This window comes from Cheilinus undulatus, linkage group 2 (genome assembly GCF_018320785.1).
Source record: "Cheilinus undulatus linkage group 2, ASM1832078v1, whole genome shotgun sequence".
In the NCBI taxonomy this organism is placed as follows: domain Eukaryota; kingdom Metazoa; phylum Chordata; class Actinopteri; order Labriformes; family Labridae; genus Cheilinus; species Cheilinus undulatus.
The window spans coordinates 27,550,179-27,566,820 of NC_054866.1; the positions used below are offsets into that span (position 1 = coordinate 27,550,179).

The window sequence follows — 16,642 nt, forward strand, 5'->3', positions numbered from 1 at the left end:
CATGTCTCTGTTTTGACATTTATTAATGACTTGGTTGCCGCTGAAGCCTCATTGTCCAACGTCCTGACACTGGTGTCTGCTCGTAGTTATGCCTTTTGTGTCTCAGCTACTTAAACTGCTGTTCTTTATGTGTGGTTTAAAAGGATATTTTACACAAAGAGCTCTTCATTAATCTCAAAAGGGACTTACAAGTTTTAGAAAGAACAGCATCTGGGGTGTCATCTCAACTTTTTGTCCCACCAAGTTACATTTGAACTGAGATGCATGACATAATCCATCAGTCAACACAAACTTTTAATATGTAGTTTGTAAATAGACAGCAATAACCCAGAATTTATAGATGTCTTTAAACAAGTTGTATCACTTTGCAACAGCTCAATCTTTTATTCTTTCTGTGACAGTTTAAACACTACAAATCAAATAGAAACTGATATTTTCAAATAAGATTTGGCCCATTTTTAGTTTGGCCCGGTTTGGTACAATAAACCTTTATCCTTGCTTGCGTTTCCAGAGACAACGTCCATCCAGCTTTGCTCATAGTGATGGGAATTGTGGCTTTTTTTTTTTTTTTTTTTTTTAGAGATCTGGATCATCTGGTTCAGCTCAGTAATAAGAGCCAACTTTCAGCTCCCAAGCACCATTTTGGCTTTTTGCTGTCGATCAAACCCTAACACAAAAACAGAAACAGACTCTCAAAACTTGTATGGTGCAGTGGTGTGTTGGTTTTTGTGCATTATTACCACTGTTGCATGGCAGGTGAAGATTCCTTTGTGAGTCTAGCTCCAGTCTTTTACAGTCACATTTGGGGCTTTCCATTACATTGACCAGCTTGGCTCCATTTGATTTGTCTCGGCACGACGGCCTAGCACAGCAGGGGATTTGCTTTTCAACCACCACCAAGGAATCCATTTGAGGTCATTTGCGTCTAGAACTGATGACACTGCGTTTTGAGTCAATGACATTAACTAGCTGCGCTTTAGTAAGCATTGTTTTGTTTTGCAGAAGAAGGAGAGGCACCCATTGTTTCTACCTCAAAGTAGTTCTTTTATCAGTGATCCATGAGGTATTTTAAGTTTGGTGCAGCGGTTGCTTTTTTAACACATCTGTGTTGCCTCCTCAAATGATGGAGAACTGCTGTGACTGCATTGGGCCCTACTTCAGAGTAGAACCATTTTGGGCACAACACAGCGCAGCGTAGCTTCATGCAGGCAAACTGGTGATGGAAAAGTAAACCAGCACGGCTTGGTTTGGATCACCAAGGCCAAAAGTCATAGTGGAAAAGCCCCAATTGGTACCCCAAAAGTAGGATGGTACCAATCAGTTGTTTTGGTACCTTTTTCCAACCTTCGACTGTGGAAAGTCAAATATTTGGTCATCATACTGCACCAAACTGAACCAGACTGCTTGGTGGATACATAGCTTTTGGCGTCACTCTATGGGGACACTTACAGTTCTTGTGACTGGATTAGTGAAGGCGGGACACAGCTGTACATATTTGAAAAGAAAAATACAAAACATTAAAAAAAACAAACCCTGAAGTATTCTGGGTGACTTTTCTGTACAAGCAAAAATAGAGGGCTTACATCATAATCAACCAGTGTTTAAAAGTATATTGTATTACATGCGAAGAGTTAACACAATAATCTGATACTGGCAACATTAAAATAGTAATGTTAACAGCTAAACGAACTGGATCAGACCAATAAAGCACAAATGTGCATTGGCTTGCAGTGTCAGCAGTATTGTGAAACAAATTTTCGATCATTTGTGAAAAAAAAAATTATCTTCAGTAAAACCCCACTGTCTCTGTGTTTTTCTCTTTTTTTTCTGTCTGTTGTTTTCTCTATCTGTGCATCCAGATCCAGCAGCAACAGTGGGGTTCTCACCATCAGCAGTTTACTGAAGGAAAAAGAAGGCTCGGAAGCTGCGAAGTTCACAGTGGACGAGCTCTGTCTGATCTGTAGCATCCTTAGCACTGCGGAGTATTGTCTGGCTACGACACAACAGGCAGGCACACACAAATAAGACCTCTGCTTTAAACTGAAATAGGATTTTATCAGTGTAAATGCTGGAGCAGATTAGAGATGTCTTTCATGTAGCAGCTTCAACATGTTTTTCCAGTGTTTCATAAGCATTTTGGCGAAACTCACAGTATCAGTTATGACTACTACACCATCTTTAATATTTCATGGCGCAGTTCAGTGCAACACTTGCACAAACATAAAGATGAATCTTTCTCAGGGTTTATGTTCATGTGTTTGTTTGTGTTTCAGCTGGAAGAGAAGTTAAAAGAGAAGGTAGACAAAGTCCTGGTGGAAAGAATAAATCTGACTGGGGAGATGGATACTTTTAGCACGTAAGTGAAAAATGCAGAGCAACACATCAGTTTTTTGTCATTTAAAAACACCTTAAATGAAAAATAGGGTGTTTTAAGGGTGTAAATGCTTTGCTTTTATGGTTTTAGAGTGATCTCAAATAGTATCCAGCTGCTTGTTCAAGATCTTGATGCTGCCTGTGATCCTGCTCTAACTGCTATGAGCAAGGTTAGACACAATCACACACAGTAATACATTTATTTTGTAATATATTTGATGTTTGACATTGGGATTCATTTTTAAAAAATGCATTTTTTGTGGAAGCCACCAGTAAGCATTAAAAAAGCTATTGTTTTGGTATGTGATGACAACCGGTGTTTACACTATAATTACCTGCAGCCTCTGGTGCTAAAGGCCCCCTCCCTTCATTACTCGTTCTCTCCCTCAGATGCCATGGCAGAGTGTGGAGCATGTTGGAGACCAGAGTCCTTATGTGACATCAATCATCATGCACATCAAGCAAAATGTTCCGATCATCAGGGACAATCTGGCCTCCACGCGCAAATACTTCACACAATTCTGCATCAAGTTCACAAAGTAATATACATTTCCCAGGCATCTCATTATTATACCTAAAACCCATGATTACAGGTTCCTAAACTTGATGCATGTGTTTTTTGTTTTCTCTCCTTAGTTCTTTTATTCCTAAGTTTATAAACCACCTGTTTAGATGTAAGCCGATCAGCATGGTGGGAGCTGAACAGGTAGGTCTACTCATATTTATAACAATGTTTTTACATAGTTGTGCATTTGTATGCATGTTTATGTGGCATTTATGTGTATCTTTCCCATCAGCTCCTCCTTGACACTCACTCCCTGAAGACAGTCTTGTTGGACTTGCCCTCCATAGGCTCCCAGGTGAACCGAAAAGCACCTGCCAGCTACACCAAGATAGTGGTGAAAGGCATGACACGTGCAGAGATGATCCTGAAGGTGAGCTCCATAGTAGTGTGTCCAAGTGTGGGCCTAATCTTCTTTAGACTGATGTTAGAAAATCACCTAAACTTTCTCTCAATGCAAGCAGAGATTAATTTAAACAGTTTACCTTTACTATTTAAACTTGGAATTTTTGACTGATGGTTTTTAATGGGAACCTGAGTTCAACTTTTGAGGCAAATTGTTCTATTTGACACATCATCACAGCAGTTCAGTCTTAATGGACACTTTGGATTTTATGAACTCAGGTGGCGAAATTCAATCTTGACATCTTTACAACCAAAGCTTCAGTTCCTGACCTTTAAAGGCTCGGAACTTAACATACTCTTTACAGTAGGTGAGGTCTGATTGAGCTTTCTCTATCTCGTGTTTGCCATTGAACAGTTTTAATGGTGAAACACTGACATTTCCAGTTAAACATTAGCTCTGGTGTTGACGCTTACACTTGACCAGGAATAGTCTTGCAGCTAACTGCTTTTTCCACGATTGAGGCTCCATCGTTAGAAGTAACAATAGACCGAACAAACATTTATCCCTCGAGTGTTTGTGGTTTGAACAGCGAGCCAGTATTCAAATGTCTGCTTGAGTCACTGGAAGCTTGGAGGCAGACTATCTTGGAGTTATTTTGGGATAGAATAACCCTTTAATTGTGTCTTTAACCCCACTAACAATAGCTCACTTTATGAGCATGTTTTCTATAAAATAACCCACCTCACATGTGGATTGGAGCTCATGCAGTGCTGGTTTAATGAGCGCGAAACGAGCAAACACAACACACTCAAATGTATGTTCCTCAACACAGTGTGTGGCTGATCTCAGCCAACGGAAAGGTGTGTTTGTTAATAAGTGAATGCATGCAACCATGCATTTACTCACGAAAACACTCTGTCACATGTGCTTTGAAATATTTCGGATGTTGTTCTTCAGTGAAGAGAGCAAACACAGGATACAGCCAGTTAGCCGAGCCTCAGATTTACCTTATGTGACCCTTGAGGACACTGGTATGTGGCTGCCATAGATTTAACCCCACCCTAATTAAATGTCCCCAGAGTGTACAGAAATGCAAACAGAGCACCCGCCTGCCTGGTCTTTGATTTCCCTCAGACTCCCAGGAGGCCATTTTTCCTTCCTGTAGTTATCGTGGTTGGACTGTCTTATAAATGTGACTGGCTTTCACTTTGCAGGGAAAAATAGTATCTTAATGGCAGAAGGCATGCCTTCTGTTGCACTTACTCTGCTCACAAATTCACATTTGATATCCTCTTCTGCTTGTTTTTACTGGGATGCAAACTCCTCCATACAGTCTGTTTGAAGCTTGTCCCTGGAAAACTGCCCTGAATGTATACACAGGAATTTCCACTCATCTGCCCCACATTAAAGAGGCTTTAACATTATAGGAGTATAGCATGCATTCACATCTGCCTACAACTCTCTGCGCTTTCTGAATTCAACTCCTAGCTGCCACTTCAGCTGGAATATGATCTATATGGTGTTTGAATAACTCCCACAGATGTAGCCGGCGCTGCATGGAGGCTTTGGAGAGATAATGAGTGCATAGGGTAGAAATCTGATACTACAGGACAATTCTTTAAAAACATCCTAATAAGAAATACTCTGTATAAGACAGAATATCATTTTGATCATCTATCTATCATATGGTCCTCTAAAGGAAGGACTTTGCTCTTAGCAAGATGGCTTAAAAGAATAGGTTCTGTGATTGCTTGTTAGTATAACCAACTATTTTAGAAGAGCCACATGATGGTTTCATCTGTGAGCGTTTTTAGTCTTGGAGGGAGTAAACCAATAAAGGAACGGGAATGTTTTGTACTACAACCAGCACTTTAGCCACCAGCTCTCTGCAGAACCAAACTTCCTCTCAGGTAATTGCTTCCACCTTGAGCTGAGACTAAAACTTCTAAAACCTCATCAAAGAAGGTCAATTCAAGAATTCCTCAAGCCTCAACAATCGTTTTGAATTACACTCTGTGATGTTGTGACTTGTAAGAAAATTTGACTCACCTCCACCAAGTTACCACAACTCACTGGGGCTGTTGATGGTTGTGTATTCATACCTAATGGTTCAAGGGTTGTTTTAATGATGACTCATTAATGAAAATTGTGTCACTGATGATCTAAATAGATTGTAAGGGACTATGACCTTAAGTAGAATTTTTTGGCAACTCCAGAGATGCTTAACAAGCTGTTAACACATCACTGACATTATCTGCTATTTGAAATTAAGCAAATATATGCTCATTTTCACTGAAGAACTCATGGAGTGTTAACCTGCAGTCCCTGTTAAATATGAAAACATTCAACCCAATATATAGCATCAATTTAGAGTAGACAGTTTTCACTCAAGATGAAAACATCAGTCTCTTTAGCTGCCGAAAACATCACAGCATTTTCCAGCTTGTTGCTACCTCACCCTCTTTTATACAGCCTGTTCACTACTAGAGCCTGTGTCCATTAGAAAAAAAGATCAGGGGTGGAAAGTAACTAATTACCTTTACTCAAAGTACTGTTATTAAGTAGATTTTCCATTTTGAAATCAGTACTTTCCTGCATAAGTAACTTTAAACCAGAGTAACTGTACTTTTACTTGAGTACAATACCCTTATACTTTTTCCACCTCTGTTGACTACATAGTAGCACGTAAAGAGACAATGGTTCTACTCACATCCCAAAAAAGCTGTTTCAAAAACTGGAGTGTTGATATCTCAAAGTTAAAGATTTCAGAGTTGATTTAATCTCCAAAAATGCTATTTTAACTCTACTCTGAGTGAAATGGTCTTCAGTGTTGGAGTTATTTGGCAGTATTGAGCCACCCTTGATAGTTCAATTCTTTAGGGTCAATTGATTGAGGCTCCACCCATTGTGTTGTCAAATCTGGGGAATGTGTGGGTGGAGTTCCCCATCGTGCCCTTGGGCACAGTGTTTGGTTGTGTTTGGATATTGCTTGTTGTACAGTGATCCTGGTGGGTTGTTGTTGTTGTTTTTGATGTGAGACTCATTTGCAGTGAAGTTATCCACCGAGTTTGAGTTCCCATCTTCCCATCTGTGACTTAAAGTGTTTCTCAAGGGCACAGAGTACATATTCTTCGCAGTATGAATTGCCTTGCTATGAGGTTGACTCTGCTTGTGCTTGTCAGATGAGACACACCTTGCCACATCAGCATCAGTATGTGTCATGGTATTTATCATTTAAACCCCAGTATTAACATCAGCCTTGATTTTAACAATTGGTGCATCTCAAATATTATATCTAAATATATCCCTGTTAGCAAAGTAACTATAAAAAATACAATTAGCCAGTAAGTAGTTACCGCATCATTAACATTGATAAATAAACCTAGAATGCTGCCTTAAGTAAGTAAGGTAAGTATGGGACACGAGACATGCATCCAGTCATGTTTAATTTTGCTATAACAGAGCTTTCAATGGAGTGGTTTGAGTGCAAAACATTTAATTTAAAATCTTTTGATAAGTGTTATTTGACACATTTATGACTACATTATTGAAGAAATGTCTTAGTAAGGAATTAGTTCTCAGATTTTCACAATATTCCTTTCCTGCTAATAACACTGAATAAAAAAAGTGTAATGTCCTGTGTCATTTGCTTTCTGCTACTCATTATAAGCCATCCCCTTCCAAATCACAGACAGTCATTTATTAATTTTAAAAAAGAAGAAAGTCCATTAGTGTGACTTTGGCTGATTATCTTTTACTTCAGCTCCTTGAAGTATTTCTCTTCAGTTTCCTATTCTCCTACTAAGATCCAATCCCTAATTGTTACAGGCTGTCAAAATATCTGCTTTGAGTGTAAAGTTGAATATGTTTGGTTTTCCTGTTTTGTGAACCAGAATTCAGTTCTGTTCAAAGTGCATAGGATATCGTCTGTGTGTCTAAGACAGCCTCTCCTGGCCGTTAGATGCCTGTGAGACGTGGCTGTTTTCCACGCTCTTCCAGCCCAGCCCACTGCAGCTCCAGCTCTCTCTCTGAAGTTTTCTTTTAGGGACTTTTTAAAAGGCACCCCCCCCCCCCCCCCCCCCCTTCAATTCTACCCTTGTTCAGCCTGAATGTTTTAACCCCCCTCCTGACTCTGTTTCTCCCACTCTCCATTTTAATGCCCGTTTTTCTGTCTTAAACTCTTTCTCCCCCTTCCTTTTCCTTTTTTACAAGGTCCCCACAGGCCTTTCCTTTGGCCTGGCTCCAGGACAGTTGCTAAGTAAATCACTGGGGCTAGAAAGAAAGCAAAGAATTCCACACTATCCTGAGCCTGTGCTTCCCTCTCCTTATCTCTTGCTTCCACCTCACCTTCTCATACACTTTCTAGTTAAAGGATTGTGCTTGAAAGGACAGCTCGAGTCTTTTTGAAGTAAAGGAAAAGGGAAACATTTGTGAGATGATCTGTGTGGGCATACATATGCATGAGAGGGGAGGTAAGGATCTGTCAGCCATGTGTTGGTCTGCCTGCAAGAAATGCTATCTGATCCATGTTTTCCACCCAGTCTCTGGCATTGTAAACAAGAATGACTTATGCCCCATTAAGCTTTTTTCCTGAACGTTTTTGACTAATGCCCAGACTCATTATACCCCAAAAATAATTACCGGTAAAACCACTTCTTAACCACTGATGTATGGAGCAACTGGTTTGTAAAAGGAAAAAAAACAAGCATGGACTGAGCTACTAAACATTAGTCTCTACTCTGTTTGCAGCTAGTACTACTTGGTTTTGTCAGTTATAGCTCCACTTTTCCCTCATTTGGGCCTTAGCTGCCCATATGGGATAATTTCTCTCTTCATCATTTCATCTCTTGGGTCATCCCATGATGGTTCACGGCAAAGCTGGAAGGGCTGATATCAGCATTAAACTGTCCGTTTTTTTTACAGGTGGTGATGGCCCCACATGAACCTCCAGTGGTGTTTGTTGATAACTACATCAAGCTCCTGGCTGATGGCAACCCTGAGACCTTCCAAAAGATTTTGGACATGAAGGTTAGTCGATTTTATTTAGAGGCATAGCTCAGACATTTTGGAAACATGCTTACTTTTATTCATTCCTGCTGAAAATTAAATGGGAAGATCATAGCTTCCGTTGCATTTAGAAATGTGATACAGAGCTGGAACTAGCAGCTGCGTAGTAAACTTAGCTTGGTTTAGTTTAGCACAAATAAGTTGGGAAGATCTACAGTGCCTATGAGAGTATTTAATACCTTGGATTTTTTTGCTCCTGAATTGATTTTTATTATGGATTATGGTCAATATAATTTGGCTTTTTGACTAAGAAAATTACAAAGAAACTCTCTTTAATGTCAAAGGGAAAACAGATTTCTACAAAGTATTGTCAATTAGATAAAAAAAAAATATGTAAGCTAAAATAAGTCTGCAAAAGTATTTACCCCCTTCAAACTGACTGACCTAATTCAACAGAGGTCCAGCCATTTGGTGCTTGTAGTGAAATGGAGATCACCTGAGTGCAGTGAATGTGTCTCAAGTGATTGGAGTATTAAGCCACCTGTGTCTGGAAGGTCCAGTCAATGGATAATCAGTCATCCTGGCTACCATTACACCATGATGACAAAAGAACACTCCAAGCAACTCGAAGAAAAGGTTACTGAAAAGTACATATAAGTCAAGGGATGGATGCAAAAATGGATGCAACCTACGAGTACTCTGAAGGAGTTACAAGCTTCAGCAGTTGAGATGGGAGAGACTCTGCATTTAACAATTGTTGTCTGGGTTCTTTGCCAGTCAAAGCTTTATAGGAAAGTGGTGAAGAGAAAGCCACTGTTGAAGAAAACACATTTTGAATGTTGACTACAGTTCACTAGAAGGCATGTAGGAGACCTCATGGATAAGTGGAAGAATGTTCTGTGATCTGATGAGACCAAAATGGTGCTTTCTGGCTATCAGGCAAGACACTATGACAGACACCAAACACTGCATATCACCACAAACACACCATCCCCACTGTGAAGCATGGTGGTGGCAGCATCATGCTGTGGGGATGCTTCTCAGCAGCCGGCCCTGGAAGGCTTGTAAAGGTAGAGGGTAAAATGGAAGCTTCAAAATATTGGAAAATCCTGGAGGACAATCTTGTTCAGTCTGCAAGAGAACTATGGATCGGGAGAAGATTTGTTTTCCAGCAAGAAGATGACCCGGAGCATACAGCTAAAGCTACACAGAAATGGTTTAAAGACAACAAGGTGAATGTTCTGGAGTAGCTGAGTCCCAGACCTCAATCCAATAGAGAATGTGTGGCTGGATTTGAAAAGGGCTGTTCATGCCTGATCCTCTCGCAACTTTTGTTGAGAAATTTTTCAAAGAAGAATGGAGTAAAATTGTAGTGACAAGATGTGCAAGCCTGACTGAGAGCTATCCACACGGACTCAGTGCTGTGATTGCAGCAAATGGTGCATCTACTAAGTACTAACTTGAGGGGGGAGAATATTTATGCAGTCACTTGTTTTGGATTAAAGTCCCTGTAAAGTGCTAAAAAAATCTATATATTGGTTTGTTATATGACAGGCCAGTGTGTTATGGACCAGCAGGTCAAATTTCTGTCAAATAAAACCTCTCTGAGTTTATAAAATTAAGCTTCAAAATCATGAAAAGTGAGGCAGTAAAATCTTGTGTGGGTGTGTCGGATAATTGAGCTGAAGCCACACTCACTCACAAGAAGCACCATCCTCGCAAATTAAAAAAAATGCTACGACCTGCCTGGAGGAATCATCTGTCTGTTCTGCTGGGCCTGTAAGCTCTGTGTGAGTCACCAAAGAAAGTTTCATTTTCAGTTTCATTTTCTCATCATGTTTTTAATTCTTCAGGGCTTCCTTGTATCTCATTTTATGAGTTAAGTGAAGTTAAGTCGCTCTCCTTTTTATGAGACACCTTTGTTGTTAAGTTGCTGCTAAAAATCCTCAATTTCCATAAGCTGCTCTTCAAAATAAAGTCCTCAGTGATGATTAGCGTTGGAGGCTTTTATTGTGACAGATGTGGCAGGAATAGACTGTATCTATCATCAGATACATGACTAAAGTTTTGCATCGCAGCAATAACAGACATAAGGGATTAAACTGTTTCTGCTTGTAGAGAGTCAGTCACAGTCTGTTTCTTTTAATCATCCAGGACTTTATACAAGTGAAATCTGGATTAAAACACACCTACAGCAGGTAAAATATTTGTTCCTACTGAATCTTGTTCAAGTGAAAAATAGAGGAGTACTTGGGATGTTAGCCTGCCCCACTGACCTCATGTTGACCTCTAATCAGAGTGCAGCTGCCTGGCTCTGTGCCAGAGCAGAGACAAAGTCTGTCCTGGCACAAATCTCTCTGTAATGATACTTTAAATGATCCATAGGCCACTGTGGCTGATAGATTTGGTAAATTTACTTCACAATAAACAAAAAACAGCATTTAACTGATTTTTAACTTTCAATAAAAGCAGTGACATCAGATCTTACATAGATCTCACATTTACAGCAACCTTATTCCAACAAATCTAGTGTGTTAAGACACAAATTTTGGACTTAGCTTTATGGGGACTTTAAATATGTTATTACTTTGTAGAAATCTGTTTTCACTTTGGCATTAAATAGGATTTTTTGGTCAAAAAAGTCAAATTATTTTTACCAAGATTGATCAAATCAATAAAGCATAAAATATCCAAGGGGGTGAATACTTTTTATAGGCATTGTAATTACATTGTATTTGGTTAGCTTGCTCTGCTCATCTTATCATATTTTATTTTTGCTCATCTTAGTTCAGCTTTGCTTGGATTAAAAAAGAATAAGATTGGAAGGTCACTGCATCTTTTACATCGATGCACCTTTTTCATACTGCTCTCTCCATCCTCCCCCTACATTTTTCCACTCAGCTTTTGCACTCTTGTGGAGGCTATGCCATACTTGGTACCATCCAAATCCTGGGTGTGCAGAGTGAAAGTTTAAAAAAATTCTTTATCATAGCTGTGACACATGTAAAATAATAAAAAAAAAATACTCCCAGGATCTAGCTATGAAGTGTTTTATGTTTACAGGGACTGAAAGAATTAATCTTTTCTTGTAAATATTGGATTGAAATTATAAAATGTTGGAAAAAGGAAAATGTTATTGTCTACCAATATGTAGATTGTGGAGTGATTTTAAAGAGTATAGTACATGTTAATTGTGTAGACAATTTCTTATATTAGTGTCATAAAATCTTGTTACACAAAGTTTTGATTTCTCCAGCAGTGTGGGGAGTTTGTCCCAAAGACTGCTGCTAAATTCAAACCCTTCATCTGAACCAAGGTAGCTTCATTTGGGACATCAGATGGAGTTCATTTCACATTAGCGTTACATCTTAGATATCCAGCTGAACCAAGTACTTGGTTAGATAGCTTAACTGAACTCAGAATAGCTCAGTTTAACTAAGTTTAGTTGGGTGTAGTTTGGCTCATTGTATCGGGGTAAAGAGTAGGCTTGTCCTGTACAAAGACAACAAAATGTGCTTGCAAACAACTTAAACTGGCGTAATATTTCCATGCAATCCCTCTAAATTTACGTGTTCTCTCATTTTGCTTTTTTATTTGCTGCTCTCATGTTTTTATCCTTAATTCAGTTCCCTATTTATTTTGTAATCTTTTCAACCGGCACATTCTCAATAATCATCCTTTAATGCTTTTCTGTTTACCCTGTGTTTCTGTCCTTGTGTTTGTAGGGCCTGAAGCGCAGTGAACAGAGCAGCATGCTGGAGCTCTTCAGGCAGAGGCTACCCACCCCACCCTCTGGTGCAGATGGAGGCCCCCCTCTTTCCTTCAGTGCCCCCACCCCTGAGCAGGAGTCCTCCCGCATCCGCAAACTAGAAAAACTCATCAAGAAGAGGCTATGAACACACAGGAGTAGAGAAACAGAAAAGCTGCAGGATGAGGCTGCATTTCTGTTATTCATCTCAAACAAGTGATGCTTCATGCAGTTATCATCAGACATTATACAAGGAGCAAAGAGCAGACTGAACTTTCTGACTGACTGTAATATGAACTCAAGATGATGCTGGATTATGAAGAAACTTCCTCAACTGCTACATGCTGTTGCTATATCATTTACTTCTGAAATCTTCATTTATTTTCTTTCTTTTTAACACTAACATCTGAGCTTTATATCATCAGTTCATTGTCGCACTGTTTATTTGCACTCCCAATACTGAAGGCCATGCTGTTAACTAATCTGTGATTATGAAGCCTTGGGTGTCCTCTGTCAGATGAGTCTAATCCAGGATGATTACAGGAAGCCCAATCTTAATTTAACATGTTTTGGACAAAATGTATCACATGATTGGCCATGTTTTTTTTTTTATTTCAAGCATGATGTAACAGGTGGAAGACAGGAAGAAGATATTTTGAGGTTTTGATTGTTTTCATGATTTGTGGCCCTTACATGTTTTTCTTACTTTGATTTTTGAGTGCCCAAGTGTGAGACAAAGATCTGCAGTCAGACACACGGTTAGCTTTGGCATGGCATTTGAAATCCCTCAATGTTGACGCGAAAAGCAGAATCCACTCAAGTCTTTTGACTTGGGATGTTGCCCATGGGGCAGAGGTATGCTATGGATCTGTGCAGTTAGCCCAAAGTATGACTTAAAACAAGTTTTTACGTTTTGGCAACAACCTGTCTATCTACCCATCCTTCCATATCCACAGGGCAAACTGTTTTTTGGAAAAAAATATCTTTAGTACAAAGATACAACAATATGTTTTTTCTCAGCTTTCCTAAACAATACATGGGTCTTCAAGTATTAAAGCAAAGTCAAGAACCACACATAAGTCTGTATAAAGAAAAGAAAAGCCAGTAGTCCTGGTATGGTCACTCATGTTGATGCTAGTGCCTACAAGTTCAGTAATTCCTCATAAATCAAATGTATCTGAATCATCGTTCACATTCCTGCCTTCAGGTGTAAGATTTTCCTGGTTTGTATTGTCAGAATTGTGTGTTTCACTGGCAGTTGTTGAACACTATTAAAACATTGCCACCTCTGCCCTTGTGCTTCATCAAATGGGTGTAGCTGCTTCCATTTGTGCACAATACCAGGAAAAACATACCAACCTGGTGTTTCTAACAGGGTCCAGCACTGAATGGGAGCTGGAAAAGTTCCCATGACCAACCTCGTCTCAGGTTGCCGCTTATCATCAGTCCAATCAGGAGCCAGTAAACGCCTGTAAAGGCGTTTCTTTTCCTATGTTTGTGAATGTGAAGGCCCCTCTGAGGGGGGAGGAAGTTTGAAGACGACCCGCGAGCTGCAGGAGTCTCACAACTTTTCACAGCTCGCTCTGATTAAGTTAATCTTCCTCGGGTCTTCGTTTGTACGGAGTTGAGTCGTGCTTTTATATGTTTCATTTTCAAATCGAAGGTTTTTTTTCTGTTGTGGTGTTTGTGCTCGGATTCGGTTGCAATCAGCGAGCCTAATTACCGCCCGGTCAACGATATTTCCAGCGGGTAGCCGGGCATCCTTTCCGGGGAGAGTTTCGCAGTAACTCCGCTGGACTTTGCAACCAAACAGACGGTGAAGAAATCTGCTACCTGGAAGTATTACTCTTTCGCAATCTGCGTTTTACTCACTGGAGTTTTGCAACTATTTTTAGCTAGAAATGGTTGGCAGGTTAAACTTGCCAAATGTATGTGAAGGAGATACACTGGATATGAGCTGCAGGAGTGACCGAGGACTCGACAGCCCGGACTCGGGGCTACCTCCGAGCCCCAGTCCCAGCGCCTGGCTGCTGCCTGTGTGTGCGGAGAAAGCCGGGGCCGTGAGCCCGCTGTCCGAGGATGAGGGAAAGGGATCCCTGGTAGGTTAATCTACCTTAAATGCAATCTATTGGCAGTGAGGCAGTAGGACAGAGACTGTGGCCAAACAGATATTAGGGTAGCACATAAATTATCTTAAACAAGTAAAAGCATCGCTAAGAATCATGGTGTAAATAGTACTGAACAAACCTTTTCTGTTTTTAAGTCACATGCACTAGATCTTCTCTGATTCCAGCCATTTTTATGGAAATAAATAAAATGTCTGCTAATACTTGACAGATCCCTGCAAGAGCTTGCTGCATGTTCTGTGCAGCTGAAAAAAGTGGGTCACTGGAGCACTGAGCTGGGCCAATTACACTACTGACTCCATGTGTGTGTTGTTGACTGTGGGGCTGATTTTTCTTATTGCAGGTTCCAGTTTTACCCTCTGGACCTTTCCAACAGCTACAGCCATCATCCTTTGGGGAAGGCATAGCACTTGATCCATTACCACCAAAGGAAATCAGGTGGGCTGGCTTTGGTATGACCAGGTTTATTTAGCATTAGAGGCTCTGTGGGTGTAATGATTGCTCCAAAACATGCATCAGCTACATACTTTTAAGCAACTGTGAGCTTTTTAAATTTTGTGTTATTTCAGTGTGGCATATCCTCTTTTTGCTGATTTTGCCATGTTCAAACCTTTCTCTCTTCATTACACAGTATTGGGTTTGAAAATATCTTTCAAAAAGTAATTGATCCTCTTGCTCATGTTTTTTGTTTGCTTTTGTAGATCATATAGAGCATCTGTATTTTCAGTGTCACAACCAGAGAGAAAAAAACTAACATCAGTCAAGGTGTCTTAAAGTCAACATAGTGGGTGCATACTTGACTATGGCAAACTTTGTATTGTGGCATGACTGTCACAGACTAGTTCTTTCAAATTTAAACATTCAAACTTCCCTCTGTAGATACACTTCATCTGTGCACTATGACTCGGACCGCCACTTCATCCAGGGTGTAGCCCTGCAGCCCACAGGTCAGGGCCTTGAGCACTGCAGGCAGACCATCATGGCCATGCCAAACAGCACCTGGCGCCACTACAAGACACAGCTGGATTTCCAGCCTCGCCATCGGCTCCAGCAATTCAAAAGCACCACCATCATCTACCCCAAGAAAACCAGTGCCATCTACACTACGGAGCTGAGCTATGACTGCCACAGAATATCCAGGCGCTTCCTCTCTAGCGTGGAGCTGGAGGCTGCAGGTCGCAGAGAGATACCTCAGTGAGGATGGAGACAGGTGGCTGATGTTATTCCCATGGCTCCTTCTACTGTAGCTTCCCAAGGGCTGGCTGCCTCTGATCTGCTGTGTTGTCTTTTTAATGTTGTGTAGCCTCTAGACTGTACAGAAAGTACATGTGCTGTGATATTACAGCATATCGGATATGGACAAAGTTGGCAAAATATCTACTCATGCTCTTCTACACATGTTCATTTTTCTGCCAGAGGATGATCTATAAGTTGGAAATACTTAATTCAGCAGTGTGTTAGTTCCCAGAGGCATGCTCACATTCAGTTGGTTAGTATTGACTGTGGAGTTGACTCATTTAGTTAAAGCTAAGGAGAATATATTTATTGCCTTCAGCAAAGACACTCTTAGTGTCATGAAGTTTGTAAAGTTTGCAGATGGATTGATTTTAGATTTTAAATAGAAGGCCTGTCTTAGTCTGATGAGTGTGTTTATAATCCTAGAAATGTGTGTGTTTGAAGCCACTAATGTAAAATAAGGTTTAAAGCAAGTAGTGTGTAAGAGGGAGGAATAGAAATGTAACGTAATACAGAGTTTGGATGAATGCAGATTCTCTCGCATCATCCACAGGATGTGGTGAAATATAGCGTGTAGACACAGCTGGTTTCTTCACAGGGTATTTTTTATTTCTGCAACATTAGAACAAACTTTCTCCAAGTCTTCTCTCAAGACATTTGTTTAAGTCATAATTCAAAGAACTTAACTGTTCAGTGTGACACTAAAAACAAAGTGATTTAGTAAGTAGTATAGATTTATTCCAGTGTGGTATTTGTTGTAGAGTTTGTAATATCAATCATCAGCTTAGTAGTGAAAATCACAAGCTGCATTCCAGTTTTATCACTTTCCTTGGCTGACATGGTTTGAAATTTTATTTATTCTGTTGAAGCTATGAGATTTTGTCAGCTCTCCACAGCCATGGAAGGATATTTTTGATGTTCTTTGTGCCCTGATGATGTATCTTATGTCGCATTTTTTATTAGTCACTTATTAAGTGCCGGTTTGAAATAAAGTCTTTATAAGTCTAGTATTTTTGTATTTATAAGGTCATTTTTTGTTTCATCTTAAAATATGACAGGTACAATCTAGTTTTATTGCAAAGTACATTTTCACATACAATGAATTTGACCTTAAGTTTGGAGAAAACAACATAGAAGAAGAAGAAGAAGAAATATGTTAAGAGGTTAGAAACTTAAATCCATTATTACAGAAAAAAATAGCAAAATGAAAAATAAAGTACAGTACAAAATTACAAAGGTATGTA

The 16,642-nt window shown here is 39.8% G+C and overlaps 2 protein-coding genes across 2 annotated transcripts in view; both read left to right on the top strand.

Annotated features, from left to right (window-relative positions):
- The window catches only part of vps53 (VPS53 subunit of GARP complex), a 45,545-nt gene extending 32,229 nt beyond the window's left edge, over positions 1-13,316 (top strand). Inside the window, exons 15-22 of the mRNA XM_041814070.1 lie at positions 1,860-2,007; positions 2,274-2,356; positions 2,465-2,543; positions 2,764-2,912; positions 3,010-3,079; positions 3,171-3,308; positions 8,205-8,309; positions 12,014-13,316. Of these exons, the coding sequence (XP_041670004.1) occupies positions 1,860-2,007; positions 2,274-2,356; positions 2,465-2,543; positions 2,764-2,912; positions 3,010-3,079; positions 3,171-3,308; positions 8,205-8,309; positions 12,014-12,184 (943 nt within the window). The 3' untranslated portion in view covers positions 12,185-13,316. The remainder of the gene's footprint in view (positions 1-1,859; positions 2,008-2,273; positions 2,357-2,464; positions 2,544-2,763; positions 2,913-3,009; positions 3,080-3,170; positions 3,309-8,204; positions 8,310-12,013) is intronic.
- A 227-nt stretch (positions 13,317-13,543) lies between these two features.
- On the top strand, positions 13,544-16,405 carry rflnb (refilin B). Its single transcript, XM_041796369.1, has 3 exons — positions 13,544-14,135; positions 14,506-14,600; positions 15,042-16,405. Exons 1-3 carry the CDS (start codon positions 13,938-13,940, stop codon positions 15,358-15,360), a joined length of 612 nt encoding a protein of 203 aa, XP_041652303.1. The 5' UTR covers positions 13,544-13,937; the 3' UTR covers positions 15,361-16,405.
- Positions 16,406-16,642: the final 237 nt, after the last annotated feature.